Source organism: Lepisosteus platostomus, chromosome 14 (assembly GCF_059453375.1).
Source record: "Lepisosteus platostomus isolate fLepPlt1 chromosome 14, fLepPlt1.hap1, whole genome shotgun sequence".
In the NCBI taxonomy this organism is placed as follows: domain Eukaryota; kingdom Metazoa; phylum Chordata; class Actinopteri; order Semionotiformes; family Lepisosteidae; genus Lepisosteus; species Lepisosteus platostomus.
This window is the reverse complement of record NC_142624.1, coordinates 28213550-28239744: the sequence shown is the minus strand read 5'-3', so window position 1 is coordinate 28239744 and position 26195 is coordinate 28213550. Positions and strand designations below refer to the sequence as shown.

Here is a 26195-nt window from a genome sequence, read left to right as displayed (position 1 = left end):
ATTATTCAGCCTTTTTACAAAACAGTTGTAACTAAATGTTATGGAAATCTTACAAATATGAACACAACTATTTTGTACATGATTTTTGTTTGTAAGTATTTATTTGTTGCCTAATTAATTACATTTACATCACTTTCTCAACTTTATGAGCCTGAAAGTGAACATTTAAAAAGTCCTTCAAAGACATACAGTAAATACAATATAAGAAACATAAAAGAGATAAAAGAGAAAAAATACATAAAATGAGTTGATTTTGTATTTGTTGTAAATTAATTATATATATCCTATTTTTAGTTTTAAAAACATTACTGATCATATGCAAAATATTTAGCTTTGTCACATACCAGATAAGGATTTGGTTTAATGATAATTCATGGATGAGTAGAGAATTTAGTTATATGTCATTGCACAGCAACTTTGCATCTGTTTTTTCAAGAGGAGGAAACACAGTTGAGCCTTCATGTGCAGGGCCAGGATCAGAGGCTTTATTTTCAATGCCTGTCAGAAGATACCTGGTGTTGGACAATTCATCCATTTCCATTTCCGCTGCTTCTTTCCAATCTGGAATTTTCATTGTTGTTTTTAACCACTGGTCTGTAGGTTGTCTTAACTGTCCAAACCATGTGTCCTTAAATGGTACAAATACAGAAATTATTACATTTTTTTTAAACTTCAAGTCTTTCAAACTTACTATGACTTGATCTGCTATAAAAGGTTTCTTTGATACATGAAGTAAAGACTTTTTCCAAATTAAAAAGATTACACAATAGTATAAATAAAATATGTTTTACTGTCCAATAATATGCAAATTGATGACCAAGCACTTACGTAGCAAATGCATTAGACTGGGTAAGATTAGACATCCTCTGTATTTAGAGTACTTAAAACTAATTTCTTATCTTTACAGATATTTAAATATTTGAAATGCTGCATCTTATAAATCAAAGAGCAGACTTCTCCCAAGTTGCACGTAGCTTTTCACATTTTGTTTCTTCAAAGTAAACTTTGTTTCTTATTTTCCTTGTGTTCAGTGATTTGGTAAAACCACAATTAAGTCAGAATACAGACATAATTGAGATCAGATTGATTTACTGTCTTAACGTGCCTGGCTGACAGAGTGATAACCTGATGATGGGATCCCCCCCCCCACACCTTCTTAAGTGGGATAAGCCAAGGACCAAGTAATAGGTTTATTCCATTCTGAAAAAATAAGAAAGAAAACAAAACATTGTGTTTTCTTTCTTCTTTTTTTCAGCATGGAATAAACCTATTACTTGGTCCTTTGCAGCCTACGCATGCTGGCGCAGCTCCCCACCTGAACTACTAAGCCAAGGACCTATTGCAAGGGGAAAGATGTGGTGTGGGAAGGGATGCAAAATATAATGAACTAGGGGGTAAACAAGAATCATAATATTTTTGCAAATTCAAAGGCTTCAGTGGACAAGATAAGAGTTTGCAAAGGAACAAATAAAGGTTTATTCCATGCTGAAAGGAAACACAACGTTTCGGCTGTGGAGCCTTCTTCGGGTGGGAGCAGCCGAAACGTTGTGCTTCCTTTCTTCTCTATTCAGCCTGGAATAAACCTGTACCTGTTCCTTTGCAGCCTACACATGCTGACGCAGCTCCCTACAAGATCAGATTTGACCTCTTTTTAAAACTAAATTTAAGTAGGTTGGTCAAACCCTACTTAAGACAGAACACAGGTGTAAATTAGGTTGATTTATTGACTTATCTGGGCTGAGCCAACAATCATCTGACCTTAAGGATGAAACTGTCAGAACCTGCCAAATAATTAGGCCCCCATTACACTGATATAGAATTCTTAATTTACAAAGTTTCATGTAGGATATGAAAATAATATAGTTATTAGAAAATACAAATATAAGGGAATATGACAGATCCAGTGGAAGCCTTAGTATTGTTTCATGGCCAACCAGTGAGAGTAAAGAGGTTCGGGCATGGTGCTGTGAATAATACTGTTTTGAGTGAGGAAGAGATGAACAGGGAGTCAGCATTTGCATTGTACCACTTCTGGCACTAAAGAACATCCAGAAAATGATGAGGATAATAAAACATAAATCACAAAGTGCTGGCGAGGAATCATAAATGGGAATTGAAGATCAGAAATTTTGCAAGGCTGAAGCAGGGTGAAAGCCACACAGAATGTACAGAGAACACATTTTTAGGCAGTGCCTGGCAGCCTTCAGAAGACCCGCATTTTAGACATTTTAGTTTTTGGATGGTGATTCTTCAATGAGCAGCAGGGGATGCTGCACCAATTCAGAACCAATGTGTTTGGCACTACAGCCAACTTTTGTGGAAACTGCTGGCATGTAACTACAGGTATTTCCCAGATCTTGTTGATTAACAGACTGTTGGATGGGAGGATAGAGATAAGCAAAATAAATATGTCTGGAAGGAAAGTCTGGAAGGACTGATTGCTGAGTCTAATTGACAGTAATGCATAAATGTGCTTGGCCCAGGCTGGTCAGTGTTCATTTGAGAGGACAGATGACGTGGAGAAACAGGGCTGTCAGGACTATTGATAAGAGGGGAGTGTTAGCTGATTCAGAATGGGAGTCCCACAGCAGGTAAAAATTTGATGGCAGATAGCTAGCATGTGAATGGCTTCCTGCTTTTGATGGCCTGTGGAGTTTGCAGATATGAAAGATGAAGTAGGAATTACGGTTTACAGTGAATGGAAGAATGGAGACTGAATAAGAACTTTGAACACAAGAGTAAGTCAGCAAAATGGTTTGAGTACCCAGGAGTATGAATTAGTTGCAGGTGAAAATGGTTAAGGCATCTTTGAAGGACATTTTGGACTTGGGTGCAATGCTAACATAGTATCTGAATGGAATAAGTCAGATTTCTGGCTCCAAGTACAGTACCAAAAAGAGAAGAAATAATGATGAGACATTTCGCAAAACACCGCAGTGGAATCTGAAAAGGGAATTTGAGAAAAATTACATGGTAAGGTCTTTTTCTCAAGAGGATGAGTGCTTTCTCGTATTGTGCAAAATTAAGTGCAAAAATGGCTTGATCATGATATTTATATGCATGTAGAAGTGGCCGAGGTTAAGGTTTGACTTCCTCCCAAAGTCCATTTTAATTTAATTTAAATTCCATTAAATTATTGTGAAAGTATGAATAAATTCTGAAAATTCTAATTAACATACTAAAAGTTTTTTTAAGTCTACATTTCTGTCTTTTCTATGAACAACACTAACAGTACTGACCTCACTTTGCTTTATCCAACTCTCTTCTAACTTATTTCCATGCTTCTGACTCAGTTCTGAACCTTTTTTCAAAAGGCCTTTTGCAATGCTCGGTTGTCCAGACATAAGGTATACATACGCTTTTAGATGCAAAAGCCTGGGAAAGTACACTTTGCTGGTTGCATACCTTGCCTTGAAATCATGAAAGAGCTGGAAATAGGGAACAAAAAGCATTAGAAAAAGACTTTAGCAGTTTTCTACTTATGATTTAGAAATATGAAATCTAAATTTTAGATGTCATTAAAAGTCATGCTACCAACAGATGAGTATCCTTTGTTTTGTTTGTAAAAATATATTCCCCAATTAATTTCCTGTTTTTGGGCCATAAATTGAAATGATATATTTGTAAAGGAACTCACACAGAGGTACTGTACTGTTAGGCCACCTATATTTGTCTCATACTGCCCTTTGGGGAATAACAGTGTGATTACTTGGTTACTTTGTAGAATCATCTGAAATATTTTGCTGAAACTATTTAGGGTTCTTTTTTCTCCAAATCTTACTCAATTGAATCTACATCTAGAGATCGGGATCCCAGTATCTCAATAGTGGGTTGTACACTGGGGACCTGTGGATGTTCTGCAAGCAAAAGTATATTTCTATTGTACTAGTACTTTGAAGATTATCTGGTTACAGTATTAAAGAGCTTTCATTTCAGGAAAGTCACCTTTTGTGTCTTTTGGTAAATCTTCATCACATGTTTATTCTGTTCAGATAGAGCCTTCTTGAACACCAAAACATGACACTCCAGAAACTTCACATGTCCATTTATGGATTGTAGAGATGATGGAGCTTGACAAGCTAGTCCTCTGGCTTTCACATAGAAGAAACAGACTCTATCCCATTCGCAAATCCTTGCATACCTGTTGCAAATACAAACTGAAGTAAATTAGAATACTTGGCTGGCAAATGTTGGAACACGTTTTTAAAATATGACATGTAGTTCATAGGTCATTACTATGATATAGAGAGCAGCTATATCACCCTGCAACTCACAACTAGCAATCCACTAAAGCTAACAAGGTGTGAGCCGGCCAGCACCTACGTACTGTAGATGGGAGACCTCTTGGGAAAGCTAAGGTTGCTGCTGGATGTTAGTTGGACCAATAAGGAGTTCTAACCCTGGAGTCCGTGTGGGTCCTAATGCCCCAGTTTAGTGACATAACATATAGCATATGTTTTTAACTATATTAAGCAATAAATAAATCCTGCTTGAATTGACAGTCACTAACAACTGTACGTACCACAGTGCAACAGATGAGTACAGGTCCAACATTAAACTTTTGTCTACGACAAGAGTTGGGTCAGAATCGGCCTCTTCAACAAAGTTCAAACACTCATCAAAGGATTTTAAAACAAATCCTAGAAAGACAGTACACATGTATTGCAAAAGTTGCCAAAAGCAGTTGAGCATTTTTCAAAATCCCACATTTTCTAGAGAAAACAAAAGACGACTGAATTAATTCCTAAAATTCTGATGTTTCCTTTGGTTTTCAATGTGATTACTCAATTATTTGTGGCCTTCACATAAAATGAATAAAGCAGAACCTCCTAATATCCTATATGTGAAAATTATGTAGTTAATTCACATTATTTAAGAAACAATGACTGACTATAGTACAGAATAAAATATTACTTTAAGCTTGTAGCCTAACATGCTTACTGTACCTGTATGAAGCAGAATATCAAAACATGCTGTATAGAACCAGCCTTTGGCTATACTGTTGAGATTTGAATTTGCCAGGTATTCCAAGGTTTGAAGCAACTTAACACACTCAGGGAACCTACAAGCATGCAAGGAGAAGTCATTTAAAAAACAAGAAAACCAACATTTACCATCATCTTTATCCTGTTGAATGGTATCTTATTTACATATGGTAGGATTCAGAAATCTCTGATATTTCTTTTTACTTTTGTGTACTGTATAGGTTATATGGGGGCATCCGTGTGGAGCAATGGTTAGGATTCTGGAAGATTGAGGATTCAAGACCCAAGTGAAACATTGTGAAGGTGTTTCAACCAAATTGCTCTGGTAAAACTCCCTGCTGTAATACAAATGTAAGTTGCCGTACTTTACCAGCATCACCCAAATAAGTAATATTACTTTTTTCTTCCATTTGTTCTAAATCAAATTTCACAAGGTTAAAGTCATATTGCAAGTCCTTATAACAAATTTTACTGATTGTAATAACAGAACACAACAATATATACTTCATAGATGGAAAAACCTGTAGGTCAGTAGCAGAGGTGTATACATAAAGGAGATAGTACACATATCCAGTCCTGGTTTGTTGAGCAATTTTGCAATTTTACAGGCCCGAAAACCTGTGAAACAAAAAAAGAAGATGAAGCCTAATATTACAGTGTTACTGAAATTGTATCTCTGAAAAGTTTTGTTATGGTTCAGCAGTATTTACCATATTCAATTGATTCACTTAGTTCTCCTGAAAATAGTTTGACAGCACAAAGTGTTCGCACAAAATAGCTAATTAGCACTACTCCTTCCATTGTATGTGGTAATTCAGCACATTTTGCATACAGGAGATTTTCATATTGTTTGCGTTCATCTTCCAGTCCCATAATCTGACAGTAGTGAAAGTAATCAACAGAGGAATGAATGATCTGGGAAAAACATAAATAAAGAGAAAAGAGAGATATGAATCATGCCATTAAATAAACTTGCTTGATACCATCTTTAATTTAACACTCTGAGGTCTGCATATTACTATAATACAGTGAACTACACATAATATGCTGTACTGTACATTGCTTTACATAAATAAATAAGGTATATATAGGAGATACGCATATAGTCTGAAGCAGTGGGAAAGCTACCCAATTTATTATGTTCTATTAAGTAATAGAAGAGCAGGGCTTCTCACCATTGTGCTATGCTATAGGAAAGAGGTCTAATGTACTTGACCTCACAAATGCTGCAACTGTTGGGAGAATATTCCACTGGCTTTGCTGAAGGCTGCAGCAAACTTAACTAATGTGTCTCAAGGGTGGAACATTGCAGCAGATACAGTTAACTGCTCATCACATCATATGCAGAGCTGTATTAACTTTTGGCTAAGTGGTCACATACTGTATCTCCATGAACATTGAGTGGAACTGACATTCTACTATACGTGGAATGACCCACCACAATTTATTCTCCAATTTTCCTGGTAGGGGAGTATACCTACCAGCTCCTTGTTGTCAATAGAGAGGAAAGGGGTTTGACAAACCTTGTGTTCTTCTGCACTGCGTTTAGCAGAATTAACTTCCATCACAATGGCAAGTGAAGCAGATACAGTGTATTTTGGTATTTTTGCCATGCAGCTTATTTGCCAGATATAGGATAAACAACAAATTTGTTCATGCAAAACAGCTAGCTTTTTCTCCCTGTTGAGAAATGCACAAATGTTAATGAAAAGAGTAGAATACAAATACAAAATTGCAAAATAATTGTAGTTCCTTTTGGTATTACTTTAATTTCTCATGGCTCAGTATCCATTCCATATCGGTTTTGTGTTAAGAAAAGTGTTGAGAGATTGAGGCCACGTGTGGTCTTTTTCTGTAGCATGAATCTGTGTTTAGGATCACCATACTAAAAAGCATTCCATAGGGTATTAAATGATGTAGAAAATTTGAAAGACCGAGGTGTACTATTATTTTATGTTTTTACTCAATATTCTGATAAATTGTCATCAGACAATATTCTAATAATATTTATGGATTTTCTTCCCACACGCAATTTTCTGTTCAGCTGAAAAACTAAAATATGGATTTATCTGTCTGTAATCTTTCCAATTGTTCCTTTCATTACTCTTCATAATTTAATTCCAGTTTGTGATGTCATCCTCTTGTGTGTGAGCTGCAGGTCTGTTATACAGCACTTTCAAACTTCTTCTTTCCTGTATCATTTCATACAGAGAGGTTTAATGTGGAATTTTAATCAGTAGTGGTAGTGCCTGAATAGAGTACCAAGACAATGGAACAATCAGATTGAAAATAACCTTTCATTTTGTGCCTCAAACTGTTTCATTTTGCTTGGTAACTAACTTTAGTTATGTGGGGAGAGTAAAACACACCCACTATTGTGTTCTCCTTTTAATTTGCTAATAATTGGTTAAGCAAATGATTTATTTCAAATCTAGTTTTATTATTGGGATTTCGCGAACATATCCAGTTGTTTTCAAATGCTGACCACCATTAAAAAATACATATAAAAAACATATATACTGTATACATTAATAATGACCCTTACACCGGTGTTTCAATGTGCTTTGATTGATAGTGGAAACTCTTGATTTTCTCAATGATGCACTTCAGTGACACAAGAATTCTGTTCTTTGGGAGTCTCCTGTTTAGCAGCTTCAAAGCATTCAAGAACATCTCTTGAGCTTCTTTGATTTGCCCAGTGTTGAACATCACCTGAGGAACACAAGTGTGAAAAGTCTGTTACCAATGTAGCATGGTACCCCATGAGAAGACTGTAATGTCCATAAGGCTGCCACTAGAGGCCGCCATACACACAGTCTGTAGCAATCAATTTGGTCTATGTAAAGTATATACAGTAGTACACCCGTGAACACAAAAACATAAACAATTGTTTTATTAGAATACAAGAATTTCCACATGGGTTTTAGTTTTCTAAAAGGGTTTGTCTGAGTTAGAGTATTCAGAAGTATTTATGAATCATTAGCTAGATTTAGTTTTTTTCCTTTTTTTTGCTTTAATTAATCACAATATGAATAAAGCCTGGATAATCGAATTACATCTGAGCTGAAGTGCCGATTTTAAAGGTAACTGGATGATAATGGCAACCAGAAAAGGAAGTATTTATCTACATGAAAATGTCAAAAAGCTGTCAATCCAGTAAATTAATGTATAGCATTTGTTTCTTCAAATTATTCTACAGGGAAAAATATGAATGATCTACGGTGCACCATTATTTTTTTGCCACTGACAAGTTCAGAAACACAGTTCAGACACAATACAGTACCTCTCCTTTAAGACGATATACACATGCCTTCTCAAAGTTTGTGATTTTTATTTTCCGTTTTGTGTCTGCTGTTTCAAAAGGAGCTGTCCCAGCTTTCAGCAGGTCCAGAATAATTGTGGCTTCATTTAAATATGACAAGGCCTGTTGAAAGTCAAGTTCATTTGATAAAAGATGAATTAAAAGCCAAGATTGTTTTAGAAAGTTCAAATAAAAAAAATGAAACACACCTTCAGATTGTTGGATAAAAATGATGCTGCAGCAGCTGTCTCTAGCAGATAATAAAATGTCTTTGGAACATCGCCCACGCCCATCCAGTGTCGTACCATGGGAGATAACACACATTCCATGATCTCTGCACATCTGCAGTGTTTACAGCTCTCCTCCACTACTTTACAGTCATCCAACTTGCTGTCTAATTTGGTCAAGAAACTGCTCTCACAACTGCAGGGAAAATGGCGTGCAAAATGTATTTTTAAAGTTAATCATAAATTAAATAGTATAAAAGACAGGAGATAATGTATTCTGTTTGTTTTACAAAGAAGAGTTGCAATTACGTATAAAAAAACATTTGCCAATGAAAAAAGAACAAGAATCTTGTTAAGATGGGAAACATTTAGCAATTTAATGGTGCTTTATACAAGCTTAGAAGTCTAACTTTTTGAAAATGTCCAATTTAAACAGTTCATGTTCTGATCTAACCGGATGGGACTTGTAAGAAAAGTTTTTTTTTTTAACATGGACATAAAGTGTTAAGTGTTGCTTTATTTGATATAAAGGATTGGCCAAATCCAGCCCACTCAGTCCCAGCAGAGTTGGGCCAATTCTGCACCACCACCTGAGCATTCCTAGTCATAGTCTGCAGTGTGTGTACTATAGAGCCTTAACTGCACTCCAAACAAATGTCTTTAGCACTTGAACCATATGGAAGCCCCCATCTGTTAAGTTTTTTAAAACATTTGGTAAAAATCATAGCATGTCTGAACCCAGGTTGAGGCTGGCACAGGATTTGTTGCCTACCTGCTAGACTGCATAGGGGAAACTCTGTTGTTTGTCAAGGATGGACCAAATATCCCAGAACTCTCTAAGTAAAATAGGCAACAGGAGCTTTTAAATACAGTACAAATATTCATTTCATTTCAAGGTCTGCTTTTTATGTGGTGCTTGTCATTTCAAGCATAAGTACCAGATGGTATAGAATATAAATCTACACATTTACTCAATATAATGTGGTTAAAATAAAGGTATCTATTCTAATATTGGTTAAATATACAGTAACCCCTTAGTTAAGGGTATTTATTTACTAAAGAAAAAAATGTACAATGTTTAGAGAGCAGGTGTTTTTTTAAATAATGTTGTTTAACTGGAATTAGAAATAAGTAACAGCAAAGTCTGCTCTAGGGAAAAATACCCTTCCTTATTATTTTTGTGTTGCTTACCCCTCTGATATCTCCGATGCACCTGTTGTGATGCAAAATTGTAATTTTCTGCCTGTTGCTTGTTTAAGACATCAGGGCTGATTTCAATGATAGTTGACCCTATAGCTGCCTTATGTCCAAATATAAACTCATCTCCCCCACAGCTATTACATCTATGGGCTTGTTTCAAAAGGTACCCAGCACATTTCCAGTGAATTTCTTTTTTCTGATCCTTAAGCCACAATTCATATGCTGTTTCCTTCACAAGAGCTGTGCAAAATCTCATTACTTTGCATTTCCACACAGAGTCACTTGGATCAGAAGCCTTACTGGGGTGCTCTGGTTAAAAGAAAAAAAATATTAATCAATATATTTTGCAAAGGAATGTTTTATTTTGCTTTAAAAGCTATTAATTGTACTGCGTGTTATACTGTATACACAGCATTTCGATATTTTATGTCTCACTTCCAAACTTTCAATATACAGATACAGACAAATTCTGTAAACATTTGACCATATAATATTTTGGAATGGAGTGAAACAATGTTTGGTCAGGGACAGTGTGAAATATTTCAAGTGATTTTTTGAAATTTCCTTTACCTGACCAAACTATCGTGAATGTTCATTTCTCCAAAGTAATCAATATGTAATGCCAGATTTTATTGTTGCACATGCTACATTGTAGTTTCTCTCCTGTAAAGTTTATATGGTATGTATGAAGTGGTGACTTACCCTTCTCATCTTTTTTGTCATCCAGTGGACAAAAGCAGTCTAACATATCTGAATGCTCAGTTTCTTTTGCAAATGGATGCCAGGTTTCAGTATGTCCGGAGGCACATTCAAAAATGTGTGACCTGAAAAGTGAAACTAGGGACTGGTTTAACTTTTGATCCATCACCTCAGGCAATATGTATTGAAGCATCTGAGTGGTAAATGTGTGCCCAATTATTGCTGCAAACTTAACAACCATTTGCTCTGCAGGTAGCATGTGATCAAGCTGAGCCAGAGCCATGCCTGCAGTACACAAAAAAGTAAAAAGAATGGAATAGTATAAAACTCATATCGAGAATAATATAATTCTTGCACTTTAGGTGAATTACATCAGCGGTTTCAAAGTGCTTTCAGTAAAATTCTGAAATATGACATATGAAAGAACAATTCATATTGAGTTTTATAAATTCATATTTATGTTTCAATATCAAATGTTTAGTGATACCTTTCAGTGCAAGAGGAATTGGGATTTCGTGCAGCTTTGCTGCTTCTCCAATGTGACAGACAAATTTGCGGTCAGAGGAAGCTTTATCAAGGGCTTTGACCTTCCGGGTTTTTAATAGCTCTGTCTTTGCAGAACCTATGAAGAAAGCGTAGCAAATAAACACATTAGTAGAATTGGTAGTAGGTAAATCAGTTTGCTTTCAAAAACTTCTCCTGACAATTCTGTTAAAATAGCTTTTTATACCTTCTTCAGGATTCCAAATCTGACTGACTTTAGATTTTTTAATGACTATTTGTGGTTCCGGAAACAACATATCTATATCATCATCTTCCTCTTCATCATCCATTTCCTCCAACACAATCACAGAACTTAAATAGAGGCTCTTTAACACTTCTTCACAGTAGTATGGAACTCCATGACTTCGTTCCACCAGAAATCTAAATTCAATTTTGTAGGAAAGAAGTTTATTTGAAAAGCAATGCAAATAATAGATTAGGAAAATGTGTACAGTATAGCTAGAAATTCCTATAAGCATCATAGAGGGTGATACTGATGCTTTCTGTCAGTTCAATCGCAAATTACTGTAACTTACTAAAAAGAAACCAAAGTTAAGAGAACACATATTTTATTCCTAGACCATTGTAATAGCTCAGAACAATCTTATTCTAAGGGGAAAACAAATGTATTCAACTTACAGTTCCACCTCTCTTGGAATTCTGATGACCCCCAGTATTTGACAAGCTAGCTGTGCAATTACAGATGCCTCCAGCCCGGACAATTTCACATACAGTGTTCTGGGATTTCTTATCACTTTGTTAGCTGCTGGAGAAAGTGAATTCTGGAGGGGCAAACGACGCAGTGCCATACTCATGAAGACCGGAGTTTTCTCACATGCTTCCTTAATGAATTCCCATGAAACTGGATCAATAAAATGTGCCTCATCAATAACACACAGGCATGGTTCTTCTTCAACAATCTATTAGAAATGGAAATTATAGCAGAACATACTGTACATGCATATGGAGTATTCTACATTATAAATTAGAAGAGGTGGCTGAAACAGGACACAGTGTTAATGAAATTCTGATAGTATCTGAACACGCGTTAATGAAATTCTGAAATTTTCCGAACAAGGTCATACAGTATGCTGAGAAATTCTCAGATCCGTGACCTGGATTTGACCCTGTCCTCCAAAGATGGCCCATTAAAGGGGAAATCTGGTGAAGATAAAGTAAAGCATACTGGTGCAGAAGAGTTTGTATTGGCAACTCAGCCTGTTTGATACAGACATAAGCACTAGTGATGCGCGGGCTGACTCACACTCGCGGGCGGGTGCGGGATTACACACGGGTCGGGCGGGCTCCGGTCACAGAAAAGTTGACTCGCGCATCACTATTGTTCGGTGTAATTTCTAATGGGGCGGGTTCGGGTCAGTACTTTTATCATTTCAAAACGGGTCGCTTGGGTGGGAGTTCGTTTCTCACAAAAAAAGCCTTGCAGCAAGAGTTTAAAATCACCGATATCTGGGGTTAATTTTTTATCCTCACTGTGAGGAGGGATGTGCAGTAAGGGGGTTTGAAATGTTCAACGTTTTCAGCATATAATAATGCCAATTCAATCATAAAGCCAATTATAATGGGAAGAAGGAAAGATAACACACAAGGAATATTAAGGCTATGATCAAAATTGGCAAAAATGACTGAATGAAAATGGATGTGTTAGGATCATTTATCCTTTGTGTGTGTTACAAAAGCTCTACATTATACAGTATGTCTCAGCAATTAACAATCTCATTTCTGGTTTGCACTCTACTGTCTTCATCACCACTCCTTTCTGAGTTATAAGAAAAGATACTGACCATGTGAAATACATTAATAAAGAATGTCTTCATTTGCTGAGCTTTATCCTTTCCTTCCAGAAGAGAGACTTTTTTTGAAAGCGGAAACTAAAATGAAAAAAAAAAGAAATATATAGCAGCGAATGTTCAAATATTTTAAAAATTGAGCTATTTAAAACTTTTGATTGTAAGACATACATTGAAAATAATATCAAACAATCTCAGAGCGTTTACCATGCTGCAGATACAATTTACAACACCTTAACAAGAAGGAGATCATTGAAGAAGCAAAGGTAGTCTTGCTGGTCGGGCTGCCTGATCTTGCTAACTAAAACCTTCTCACGTTCAACATAGCTCTTGCAGTTCGACACAGACAGTAGATGTGCCATTAGGGTTTGAACTGTGTAGAATGGCTGTTTGATGTCTGTCTTTGCAAGCTCAAAAGAAATAACTCTGTGAAAAAAGCAAACATATGTTTATTTACTTTATTACAAAATGTAGCACCAATGGTTTGAAATTGACAGTTGATACAGTCTTATTCGAAACGATTCTGGTAATTATTTAAAAGAAATATCAAATGTTAGGAATGCCAGGGCTAGCTGTTTGTGACATGTTTGTGGAGATCCTTGTCTGCTTCCATATAAACAGATCTTCTAGGCCCAGTTATTCGGTAGCATGTAAAGTGTAGTCTCATATGGTTTCATTGTTTTTGGATTTAATGTTTTAACAAGCTTCTGCAACACGTACTCTAGTAGCAAAGGAACAAGTAATAGGTTTATTCCATGCTGAAAAAAAGAAGAGAGAAAACACAACGTTTCGGCCGTGGAGCCTTCTTCGGGTGTGAGAGAGACAAGACAGTAGGCAAAGGTAATGTAGCGGGAGAGGCTGGGAGGGAGGAGGAGTGAGAGGCGGGAGCAGGGGACAGAAAGAGAGGCCAATCAAGAGGTGTGAAGTCAGAATAGGTGTAGAGAGGTGTGAAATGTAGTCTGTCGTTAAGAGAAGAGAAGGGGAAATGTGTGATCCTAGCTGCAGGATAAGTTTGGTTTCGGTAGTCTTTCTGATGTATGAGTTCGGAAAAACCGTCTTTGAGAACAGAGACGGAGAGATTAGAGTGGTCGTGGCCGTCAGAGGTGAAATGAGAAACAATAGGCTTGGAGAGATCTTTAATCTTCACAGCCCTGACATGTTCTCTGTAGCTGTCTTTGAGTCTCCTTACTGTTTCTCCAATGTAGATGGCTGGGCATTTACTGCAAGGGATACAATAAATAAGGTTGCTGGAGGTACAAGATGCCCTCTGGGTGATGCGGAATTGTCCTGAGGGGCCTTGAATGAGTGTGGTGTTGGATGTATACTTGCAGGTGAAACAGTGAGCTCTGACACCTGAAACAGCTCTGAAACAGCGAGAACCCACCTGAAGTACTGTAGTAGTACCACTCCCTGTGATTCTGTAATGAGTATTTTACAGAGTATTTCATAAAGCAGGCATACTGTAGTTAATATGGACAGCATACTGTATAGATTTACAAATATTTACAATTTTTGTTTCTCAAGAAATCAAGCAGCAGGGGAAAATATTATTTGTATTATATTGGTATTAAGGTATTATATTATTGGGGTAAGGTATTATTGTATCAAGCAGTAGTTAGCATTGCTGTCTCACAGTTCTGGGGCCCTGGGTTTACTATCTCTGTGGAGTTCTCCCTGTGTTCATGTAGGCTTCCTCTGGGTGCTCCAGTTTCCTCTCGAAGTCCAAAGAAACATTCAGTGAGGTTAATTGGCTTCTGGGGAAAGTGGCCCTAGGTGTGAGTGTGCGCAGATCTGTGTGTCTGCCCTGCGACAGACTGGTGTCCCAGGGTATACCCTGCCTTGAGCACGTTCCTTTCTGGGATAGGCTACTGCTTCCCCCATGACCCGGAATTGGAAGAAGGAGTTATAAAATTTATGGATATATCAAACAGAACATAGCACATACCTCAATCCTTCTTTAGCTGCTTTGAAAACAATTTCAGCCAGGAGACGGCTTTTTCCATAACCAACAGCTGCCTCGTACATAACCACATTGTGGTAGTCTTTGGAACCTGATTTTCTGCATTGCAAAAAATGCTTCAATGCATTGGAAAAGACTTCCATTTCTTTTTCTCGCCCTAGAGGGAAGCATGCATGTTAAGTATTGAAATGATTACCAAATGTCTTCAATTTTAAAAAGGCCATTCTGAAACAGATATTGTTCTGAAAAAACATATTGTTTAATTGCATTCAGGCCACTTATAATCCTTATGGTTGAATAACAAAGTGGATTAGGAATTAAAAACAAATTTATGATTAGATAAATTCCAACCTGAAAAGTAATTAACCTTAGGAATGGAAAGTTACGTTCTACTTGAAAAAATTACCATAGCACCATATAGTCCTAATTGTTTAACTTCCACTAATTAATTTTACAGTCTGAATGCTTTGTCTTTGTCAACCTCTTAAAAAGGTATAGTATACCTGTAGCTTGATAAACAGAAAGTTCTGTTGTCATTTTTGTTTAAACAATACAGTATAACTCACCTAAAAGGGGATAGTTCTCCTCTCTTTCAACTGACATAAGTGCTTTACCAACAGTTCTGAAAAATGTTTTTTTAAGACATTTGAAAAAATCCTTGAAGAAAAACAATACTGAACATGTGCAAGCAGAAATATACATTGTATATCCACTGTGCACTCACTGTATTTAAATAATTCTTAAAATAACTCACACTAGGTCATTTTATTTTTGAACAATAATGGATGAGTGCAAGCCTGTTTATATATCAACTTCCCACTTTATTGCTTAATATTAAAGAACCAAACCTGTAATAACATACTATAGGTCATGTGGATAATGACTTTACAGAGTCCTTTTGCAAAACAATGATATTGATATTGTACTAATACTCATATCACCTATCTTTGCAGAAATATTGTTAATATTAAATAGAACCAAATGACCAGAATTAAAATATATTATGTTAAAGACATTTTTTAAAAATTATTCATGTCATAACGTATCCTGCAGCAGAATATGTTGTTATGTTTAAAGCTCTATAAAGGATTGTGTAAAATTCTAAAAAATGTGCATTGAGTATGTAATTAAAAACTTTACATGTTGACTTACTTTTGATGTTTCTTGGCCAAGTATTGATAGATGATCCCAGGGTTCTGCACACCTTTCATGGCTTTTTTTGGTAGTTCATTGAAGTAGAAAGATGGAAGTTTTGAATAACAGTACGTCTCCCTGTCACAGGAGACTACTCCAGGGTAGTTCATCATTAACCGAGCTGCCAAGTTCACCTTCCGACCAATAACTGAAAGATAATTATTGAAATCCAGTTCACAGGTTGTTTAGGCAGCAGTTGGAGTAGTTGTTAGTGCCATTAGTGGAACTTGACTAACCAGGGTACTGGTCTACAGTGTATATATTTTTATGGGCTCCCCCTCCCCTGACATCACACTCTAGCAATATCAGAATAAAGAACCCTTTATTATTTTGAAATTCATTCTCTGACACTAAACTCCCTTTGATGCCCAGTTTCTACAGTCATTATTAATGCAACGGATACCCAGACTTAAAGTTTAGTTCAATCACTACCTCAAACTACTCTCTTTTGATTGTTCATTGGAGAGCACACCTTTTATGCTTTTGTGGAATACATAATGTAGAATCTCTTTAGGTACCATGGTGGTGACCCATGGCATCTGTTAAAAATTGACACAAACCTCCATTTTTATTCTTTCTGTTCTTTTCCCCACAGAACTTTCATTTGTAATTAGCATATTTATGTTTTAATTAAATGTTATATCCATACACCCACCCCAGATTTAGCCCTGGTCTTACCTGGATATTTTTATTATCAAGCAAAGGATGAGAGAATCTTTAGATCATTTTACATAAATCTTTAACAGGTTTGATAGGGTAATAAGAATCTTTCTAAAACATGTAATGTTTATTTCATTAAGCCTCGTACTGCGACTAAACATTTGCACTTTCTTACAAATGGGTATACATTTTGCTGGTTTGGATAAAAGCATAAGCAAAATAAATAAAATAATATTAAAATGATAATAAAGTTCTAAATCTAAATTAATAATTAAAATTAATATGTTTTTTTTTCCTATTGCACATGTCCAAGGCACTTACATTACCACAATTCTTAACAGGCACTATAATGATTTTAAACTTGCATCTGGAACACAGATGAAACAAAATAGACTTTTTAATGCTTTGAATTGTGTTTAACAATACCACAATTAAAAGCAAAGTAATAACCAGCGTTTGAAATAATATACATATTTTATTACAAAAAAGTAAAGAAAAGTGTTAAAGAAATGTACCTGTATATTCATGACGTACAGGATGTCCAACAACACCACAGAACACAGGGCCACTTGTCACACCAACAGATGCTGTGCTGTTCCAGAAGTGACATCAAATTATTTTACATAATTGTAAAATTATTATTTATCTTAGATGTGTTATAACCCGGTGTAGACATGTGTATTGTTCATTAATGCTTACTTTTTAAAACAATACAGACTTCTATCTATTAAAACTGAAAATAACGTCTTACCTTTTGAGATATTGGAAGTAAGGCTGTTTGCCCCAGGTGATAATTTTATTCAACTCCTTAGAACTATAAGCTGTGTAATGTTTCAATGAAGGGAACACTGATCCTGAATGACTGAAGGATATTTTGTTTTTTGTTCTAACTAAGCTCTCAGTTACCAGTTAAATTGATCAGAATTAAATTGTTGCTGAATTTAGAAATGGACAATTCAAAATCTACCTGCTAAACCTATAGACTGTGGAGTATGTCTTAATAGTTACTACGCAAAGCAATATAGTATGCCAGGCAGAACAGGTAATGTACATCTGTTTGTGTGTGTATTCCTGCACTGCTTGTAAAGTGGAACAAAAAACAACTTTCTTTAAAGAATAAGTGTCCACATAAATTAATTTTTACATTTTTGTACACCTCTCATTAATTTAATTAGTTTATTACTCTCTGTTTTACTGCAGTTAAAAGTGTCACATCAGCCACAATCAAATGGTAAATCAAAACCTTATGAAATATTTCAGTTACTGCATGCAAGATGATTCTTTGGAGACACTGACATTGTAAGATTAGGAAATCCATGTCAGTTTTGTCATTCAGCAAATTGGGTGGGTTTAAAGACCTCCAACATTGGAATCTGAGGGTCTATAGTAAAGATCTCCAGTTAGTCTTATATTCTTAAATAGATAGTTCAGGTGGGGAGCTGCGTCAGCATGCGTAGGCTGCAAAGGAACAAGTAATAGGTTTATTCTATGCTGAAAAGAGAAGAAAGAAAACACAACGTTTCAACCATGGAGCCTTCTTCAGGTGACACCTATTACTTGTTCTTATATATATATATGTTCCCTGCTTTTAAAAGTTTAGCAGCACTTGCAATTTATTGATTAATTAAACAAGTAATTTGTTCAATTCAGAGAACTCTCGGACCTTGGCTGAATTTTTTTTTTCAAATCACCTTTCAAATGTTTATCCCAAATGATCTCTCAATTGTGTGTTACAGTGGTTAGCTTTGCAGCCTCACAGCACTGGTGCCCTGGGTTTAGTTCCTGGGCAGATATCAGCATGTTCTGTTGTTTTATTTTCTTGACTTGTTCATGTGGGTTTCTGCTGGCCAACTGGATTTTCTCTTATGGTTAAAAAACATACTTGCAGGTTAACTGGGTTCTAGGAAAACTGGTCCTGGTGACAGTGTGTGCATGTTTGTGTCTGTGTGTGCCCTGTGATGCACTAGCATCCTAAGCAGAGTGTATACTGCCTTATGCCTGCTGCTTACCGGGATATTATCCAGCTCCCCCATAACCCTGTGTTGGATATAGCGATGAGAAAATGGATGGATGATCCATAAATAAATTAATTTCAGGTCTTTAGACATTTATTTTTTACGGGCTATCTATAAAACCTGTTGGATATTGGGTTTCTAAATGGGTCAATAGGCTTTATCTTCGAGAATTAAGTTCTGAACAGTAACTTTGGGCATCCTAGGATATTGGACTGCATTATACAGCATTGACAGCCTGACTTAATTTCTTGTTCTGTGGGTTTAATGATCATCGAATTGGAATTGACACATTTTACAAGCAGTTTAATATGCCTTTCTATTTTAAAATGTTTTGTACACAGATAAAAATTAGAGATAATAATAAAATAGTTTGGCAGGAAGAACCCCATTCCTGTTTTGTCCTTTTTAATGTAGTACTAAGCAAAGTACTGTATAATATTATGCCAACCACCCCAAAATAACGTAGAGCATAGATAATAAAAACACAATTGGACTAGCTACAACTGAATAACAATAAATGACTAATCATACCTAATTTAATCCCTGTATGAAATAGAATGCTGGCTTTTTGCAATTCTACTCCTAAAGTGTATCTAACATATATAGCTTATTCACTTAAAGAAACATAATGTATGTGGTAGTCATATACAGTATATACTGTATAAAGTCGTATATGTGAAAAATGTGTTAGATATATAAATAAAAAACAAAGTTTTCTTATTAACAGTATGCTTCCAGATTAACGGTAATGTAAGGGTTTTGAGTTCAAATCATGCTTTTCCATTTTTTATTTTAACATAGAAAATACTATGATGGAATCAGAATTAACTTTAGAACAGACCACAAATGCTTGGCAGATAGATACGTATCATGAAAAATACCCTGTGTTATTTATCTGAGTTAAAAAAATAGAGTAGGTGAAATTGCAATACTCCTGCACTTAATTATGTGGAAAACATTCTGAAAGATAAAAAAAGTCACTATACCTTACTTCCCTTATTTCCTTTGAACAAAACTCATGTATACCAAAAGCTGACTGTAAAGCATGAGAACTCTCATCTTCTTGCTTATCACCAGGAAGGCCAAAGACACACAGAAAGGTGCAGCCCTGTAACAGTCAGGATACAGGCTTGTCAAACAGCAGTCAGCACTACCTGAAAAAATATATCTGATCCACATAAACATTTTTGTCACTAGAACAGAAGACACAGAACTTATTTAATAAATTAGCTATGGTAAAAGATGAAAGTTGCATTATTTCATAAAACTATACATTCATTTTCAATATATATTTAGCCATGTGCAGAGTCATAATTTTAGAAATACTCAGCAAATATAAAACCTTAAATATAACATTGACTTTGCTTTTTTTAGGTATTCCTCTCATAAATGTAATTTCAAGTCATTGTACTACTACCTACCTTGTCAAACATAAATACTTTATTTATTCTTCCTTGATGCTTAACCATCTGATGGCCAATTCCATCTGTTGCTTGTTGTATAGCAAAACACTGAGCTGATTCAGTTACATCATGCCTGAATTGTAGGTTAACAAAGACAATTGTTGCTGGTCTCATTTCAGATAAATACTCAAGAGGCTGATCATCATCAATCTAGTGTTGAAAGAAAGAAACAAACAAAATAATCTATCATCACTTAGACCTAATGCAGGCTTAGAATGTACACTTGAGATGCACAGCCTTGTCCTACATCTCTTTTAACACTGGGTATAGAATTGCAGGTCATACTGTATCTTTGTGTCATGCAGACAACTCCACAGTTCTCTAGACAGCTATTGGGGGAGACATACTGTAGATACTGTAGTTATCATGAGGCATTTTTAACAAAATGCTTAAGCTTTCTCCATTTTCATCTGCTCAATTGTATAGAACCATCACTTCCACAGTACTGTATACTGTATGTACAGTTGGTAACCTGTGGCATACTCTCTTTATATTTTTTAGGAACCTGGTGTAACAAAAGTTGTCCATAAAAGCACTGAGACTCATCAAGATAGTGATACCACAGTGCTTACATCACATTATCTGGATACCAAACAAAAGACTTGCAGGGTCTTGTTTAATGTACCTGACTGTGCCCTATTTTTTTCAATTCTGGACTGATTTAATATACATTGGTTTGTTCTTTATAACAGAATAGACAAAATAAACCTTAAAAATGTATATTTAACATATTACTTTATATGGTGGCTAAGTGATTAGGATTGGTGCCTTGCAGTACTGGAGCCCTAGCTTGAATTCCAGACCTTTGGTACTACCTGTGTGAAGGTTTAAGTTCTCCCCGTGTTTCCATGAGTTTACTTCAAGTGCTCCAGTTTCTCCCCATAGTTCAAAGACATACAGGTAGATTAATTGGCCCTGGTGTGAGAGTGTTTGTGTCTCTGTGTGCCCTGTGATGGACTGGTGTCCTGTCCAGGGTGTATCCTGCCTTGCAGCCGATGCTTTGCAGAATGGGCTCTGGGCCACTGTGACCCTGAATTGTACTGTATAAGCAATTATTGAAAGTAATAATGATCATATTACTATGTATGGCAAAATTTCATTAAGAATCTAAACAATCTTACACAGAATTAAAAATGCATTTTTCTATAAGAAAAACACTTTCTGTTTAAAGCTTTTATGGTTTGGCTTAGGTTTTCCTTTACACTTACTTTCTGCAAAACAGTTTGCATAACATATTTCCGTAGGTTTTTCTCAAGGTCTGCATTTGGCATCAATCTTGAAGCTTTCCTCACAACACCTAAAGAAGAGTAGATTAAGCAGTGTGAGTTATATTTTATTTACAGTACTATATATCAAATACATTTAAAAATACTTACCTTTAATAATATTCTCATGGGAAAGGTGTTTTCCTTTTGATTGTATATACTCCTCAACAGAAAAATTTGGTTCTTGCTTTATATATCTGACCTGTAAAAGTTACAGAATGAAGCTTGTGGGCAAAGTAAAAGGCTTCTTTATGGAATTTGCTTTGACAGTCTCAGTTTTCCTATTATTTTACCATAACTGTACTATGCTTTTATTTTGTTATGCCACGGTTTCTTGCCATTTCTGTTTTTGATGTACTATACCACAATGTTATTTTACTACATTTCAAAGTGAACAAAGATGCAATCTATTTATGAACACTTTTCAAGAACGCAGTCAAGAATCCAAGTTGACACTAGCACATACAGTACCTGTATATAACACACATCAGAAGAGTACAAAAAAGGAAATTAAATTCTACATTAAAATTACATTTTGCACAAGAGATCTTTAAGATAATTTAGAAAACATTAACAGTTTTAGATTCAGTATAGAATTTAGGCAATGTGTCACAAAGAAGCCTAGATCAGTCATCCCTTCAAACCAAGCAGCTGGATAAGGAGGAAACTGGGTAGTGAAACGATGCTGAGGCCAACAGTGACTTTGAAACACTTACTGTTTCACAGTTGCTATCAGTACTCAGTGAAATGGAGTTTGGAGAAAAAGACCACTAATCAACAATATTCCGGTCACTCCACTAGGAGGGCTTATATGGAACTGAGAAAAAAACATCTTAGATCACACATGGCATTTGCAACAAAGCACCTAAGTGATACAGCAGACACGTGGAAAACGATTTTATGGTGAGACGAGACAGAATTGGAACTTCTTTTATCTAAATGCAAGGCTTTGAACCAAATTTAACATACTGTAGTGTAACACTAATCGTACTGTCATACTGTAAGTATGGTGGATGCAGCATTACTTTATAGTTCTGCATCTCATGACACTTCAAGAGTGTCAAGACTGATGGAGCAAAGAAAGTGCAAATCTTAGAGGAAAACTTGCCTCCGACCTAAAACAGGAACAAACATTCACCTTTCTGCATGATACTGACCAAAAAGCATGAGGCCAAAGCTATGAGAAATAAAGTGAATGTTCTTCAGTGGCCCGGTCAAAGTCCTATTGAGAATTTGTAGAAAAACTTGCTATCCACAAGTAATTGTCAAGGAAAGTGAGAGAGCTTAAACAAATCAGCTTAAAGAAGAATAGCCAATGGGCAAGATTTCACAAAATGGGACATCAAAGGAAGGATCAGGATACTTTCGCAAGGCACTGTATTCTGAACCCTGAAAACAAGTACCCTGTATGTGATAAATCATACCTTAACTGCCCTTTCATTTTCTATGGGATCAGTTGCTATGTTGTCTCTGTCACACAGTTCCCAAGCATTTGGTGACAATATGATTGTGCTAGCCACTGCTAATCCTTCAGCAAGTCGAACTTCGTCCACTGCTCGTCCAATCACAACAAAGTATTCACTGACTTTATCTCCCATAATAACTTTAGATAGTTTTCCTGCTGAAATACCTGAAATAAGCACAGATGAAAAAGCTCAGGAAAAAAAAGCTAAAAAATGTAAGCTCTGTTTCTGAAATCTTAAGTTTTAAGTTTGCTTATGGTTAATGAAACCATTTAATACTAAGACTCTTTATTAAATACTAATAGTAAATACTAGTGTGACTAGTCTCAATCTCCTATTTGTAAAATTGATTATGTAAATTAAGAGTAAGTTGTCCACGTTTTATGGTAATTGATAATGAGAACCTGAAAGAAAACACAGGAAAATGTAATAAGCAATAATCATAATATATTGTTTTAGATGCCAGCTGATACATACCGACTTATTATACAGCAGATCAGTATTTACAATTTAGGTATACTGTAGGTATTATAAATCTTACCGTTTTCGTGGAAATTATGATTTAAGGACATAAAAAAACAACTAAATTGGCAAAGAGAGTAGACCACTTGACTCATCTAGCACAAGTGGTTTTCAGTAGCTTATTGATTAGATAGATAAGTGATCTGATCCTACAGTAGCCATTTCTTGAAAGAAAAGGGGTTTTGGCATTGACAAAAAAGTGCCTCTTATTCTTGGTTTTGAAAGCACTTCCTCAAACAGTAGTCAAGTAGTTGTACTGCTGCACAGCCCCACAGCCTCTCCTCATAAATACCAACCTATTTTCACCCTGAGTTGGCAGCCTACTTCAGTTTCTCGAATGCCACATTGATCTTGGATATTGAGACTGCATTTCACCGCCAAGGATATCACGTCACTCAGCTGCATTCTCTCCACTTTCCAAAGTGCTAGAATGGCATCACCTGTACATAGAAGAGGAAGTCCATGATTCCAGAAATGGAGGTAATTTTGGATTAACTAAGAATGCACACTTGAAAATGAGAGTTAAGAATAGAATGTTGCAAATGTGGCAGTAAGGTAATCATGGGCAAACACATGAATGAGTCCCACAGTAAAATGAGGTGTCTTCCACAGTGAATGAACACTACAGTCATCTAGTAGATGATCATATAAACTGTTATGGCTGTATTATGCAAAATGACCTTTTTCTGTTTTTAACAATCAGTAGTTTACCTGCATAGTTCAGAATGTCTCCTCCAGCAGCAAGAATATCTGTAACAGAATAAAGTCCTGTTTATCATGCCTTCTCCGCATGTGGTTTGTCTCCAATACTTTTAATACATGAAGTATACTGCACATGCATAACAAAAAGTAAAAACACTACTATTTTTATGCTGGGGTTTTATTTTGCTGATAGAAAATCACACATCTTTTCCATGAATTGCACCACTAAAGTATTTCCTTCATAGATCTACAGTATGTATCACTATCTATGTGGGAATTATTTACTCAATAGCCTTAAATCTAGCCTTGCACTGTATTACTATAAAGTACAACAAATGCAATATTTTAGCCATCTAGTATCCTTAAACTCCTAGTATTATCCACTTAGAAAGCGATATGTGATATAATGTGACTTTTATTACATTGATGTGATGCATACCAGTTTACAAGCAATTTGTTCAGATTTAATGCAGTATCCCTCCAACACCAAGGTAACATAACGGTTTATGAGGATCCTTGTCAGTGTAAAGAGTCTTTTGGGTTTGGTCTACAGTTTCGTAACCAAAATGATGCCACAGTACATAAGAACACAATTGTATTGTGATAATTATGATACTTTTCACCACTGTTTTGTTTTCATTTTCACAAATCAATGTGTTATTTAATGTTTACTCTACTGTATCTTTGACTAAGATTAATAAGGTGTTTTCAGTTTAATATGAATAAGTCATAAGAGTAGATACAGATCAAACTTGTAATATATATTTTTGCTTCTCTAGGGTTTGTAAGAACTTATATACAGTTCTAGTTTTATAACAAATTGAGGACAAAGCATCCGAATAGCATGGACATTGTGAAAGGACAGCTATTGTATAGTCTAATTCTTGTCTATATTTTTATATAGCCTTTCTGTGACTGAAATAAGAAAAAAAAAGATTTATTTGAAAACTAAATTGAGTCACACCCAAAACACTAATAACTTTACATCAGTTTAAAGAAATCCTGAAACTACCCAATAACATATTTCTGAATTAAATATTGTTCAGGAATTCTTTGCCTCTACTGTACAGATAAATAACAAGCGAAACAAACTTACGAGTTACTATCTCTCCAATATAGCTGTTCAGAGTCCTAGTTAATTGATCTGCCCCATAACCTTTCTTACTACTCATGCTGAATTTCTCAGTGAGGGCTGTAAACCCTGAAAACGGGGAACACGGAGAGTTACCCGTTGAGCCAGAGCATTCTTCATCCAAAAGCAATGAAAGTAAACATGTACAGTAGATGAAAACATTAAAAGATGGAATGATGCTTCACAGTCACTGACCATTTTATCACACCGACTAATACGATGTCTTCTACTGTTAAGAACTGATATGATATCCCTTTTCATTGCATTAACTCTTACATAAAAGTTGTACATTTTTAATTTGACTACCTTAAAAGGTCAGGTGCAGTCTAATTAATGATTTCCCCCCCCTTTTGGCACTACTGTAATCTTCTTAATTACTCCCCTTACGTTTGGTTTGGGACGCTTATATTTTAAGTGGCCACACAGGCATACTTTCAAAGCAAAACAAAAATTAAACACATCGTAATTTTTTTTGTGTAGAAGTGTTTCAATTTTAATGAAAACTACTGGAAATAAAATCAAAATCAAACAGAAAGGTTAAGTATTAATATACGCTTTTACTTAACGGTAATCAAATACAAAAATTGATTGATATTAAATTCCACAAACAATTGCAACTCGTCTGCCAATTAACAGAGGCTTGGTGCGTCTTTCCAATCAAACGCAGTCTTTCAAGCAGGGGCATAGTTTGCAGGTGGTGCAGTATCGAAATTGTGATTAACAAATTTGTGATTTAACTGTGTTTTAATGTGTGTTATGCAAATCTCTCTTCCTTACCCGATATATCGGCGAATAGAAGGACCCCATGGAAGTTCTCTGCGTAAGGTATTTCCTTGGAAAGATCTCCGTATACAACTACATCAGGAACGTGGGATGCTATACTGTTTATTTTATGAGCAGCCTTTGATTCAGGTTTAATTCTTCCCATTTTAGGACATATAGGCGGGGTACATTTTCCTCGAAACCAAAAATCACAACCAACCGTTGCTGAATATTTAAACGTTTTCAGTTTCAACGGCTTACAGTATGGTTCTAGACTTTTTAGAACGTACAGTA

The 26195-nt window shown here is 35.7% G+C and overlaps 1 protein-coding gene across 1 annotated transcript; it reads right to left on the bottom strand.

The window, feature by feature from the left end:
• Positions 1-82: 82 nt before the first annotated feature.
• On the bottom strand, positions 83-26140 carry LOC148649161 (adenylate cyclase type 10-like). The gene is made up of 32 exons (XM_088605459.1): positions 25917-26140; positions 25104-25208; positions 24017-24055; positions 23602-23745; positions 22745-22950; positions 21432-21522; positions 21264-21352; positions 20014-20205; positions 19579-19700; positions 17093-17169; positions 15876-16065; positions 15290-15345; positions 14709-14880; positions 12997-13189; positions 12758-12844; positions 11595-11875; positions 11143-11336; positions 10900-11034; positions 10416-10697; positions 9705-10022; positions 9286-9349; positions 8496-8709; positions 8269-8409; positions 7531-7697; positions 6509-6665; positions 5696-5900; positions 5507-5603; positions 4947-5062; positions 4523-4640; positions 3946-4141; positions 3240-3428; positions 83-628 (listed from the first exon to the last, which is right to left on the bottom strand). The coding sequence occupies exons 1-32, from the start codon at positions 26065-26067 to the stop codon at positions 395-397; spliced, it is 5022 nt and encodes a 1673-aa protein (XP_088461585.1). The 5' UTR covers positions 26068-26140; the 3' UTR covers positions 83-394.
• Between the last annotated feature and the right edge of the window lie 55 nt (positions 26141-26195).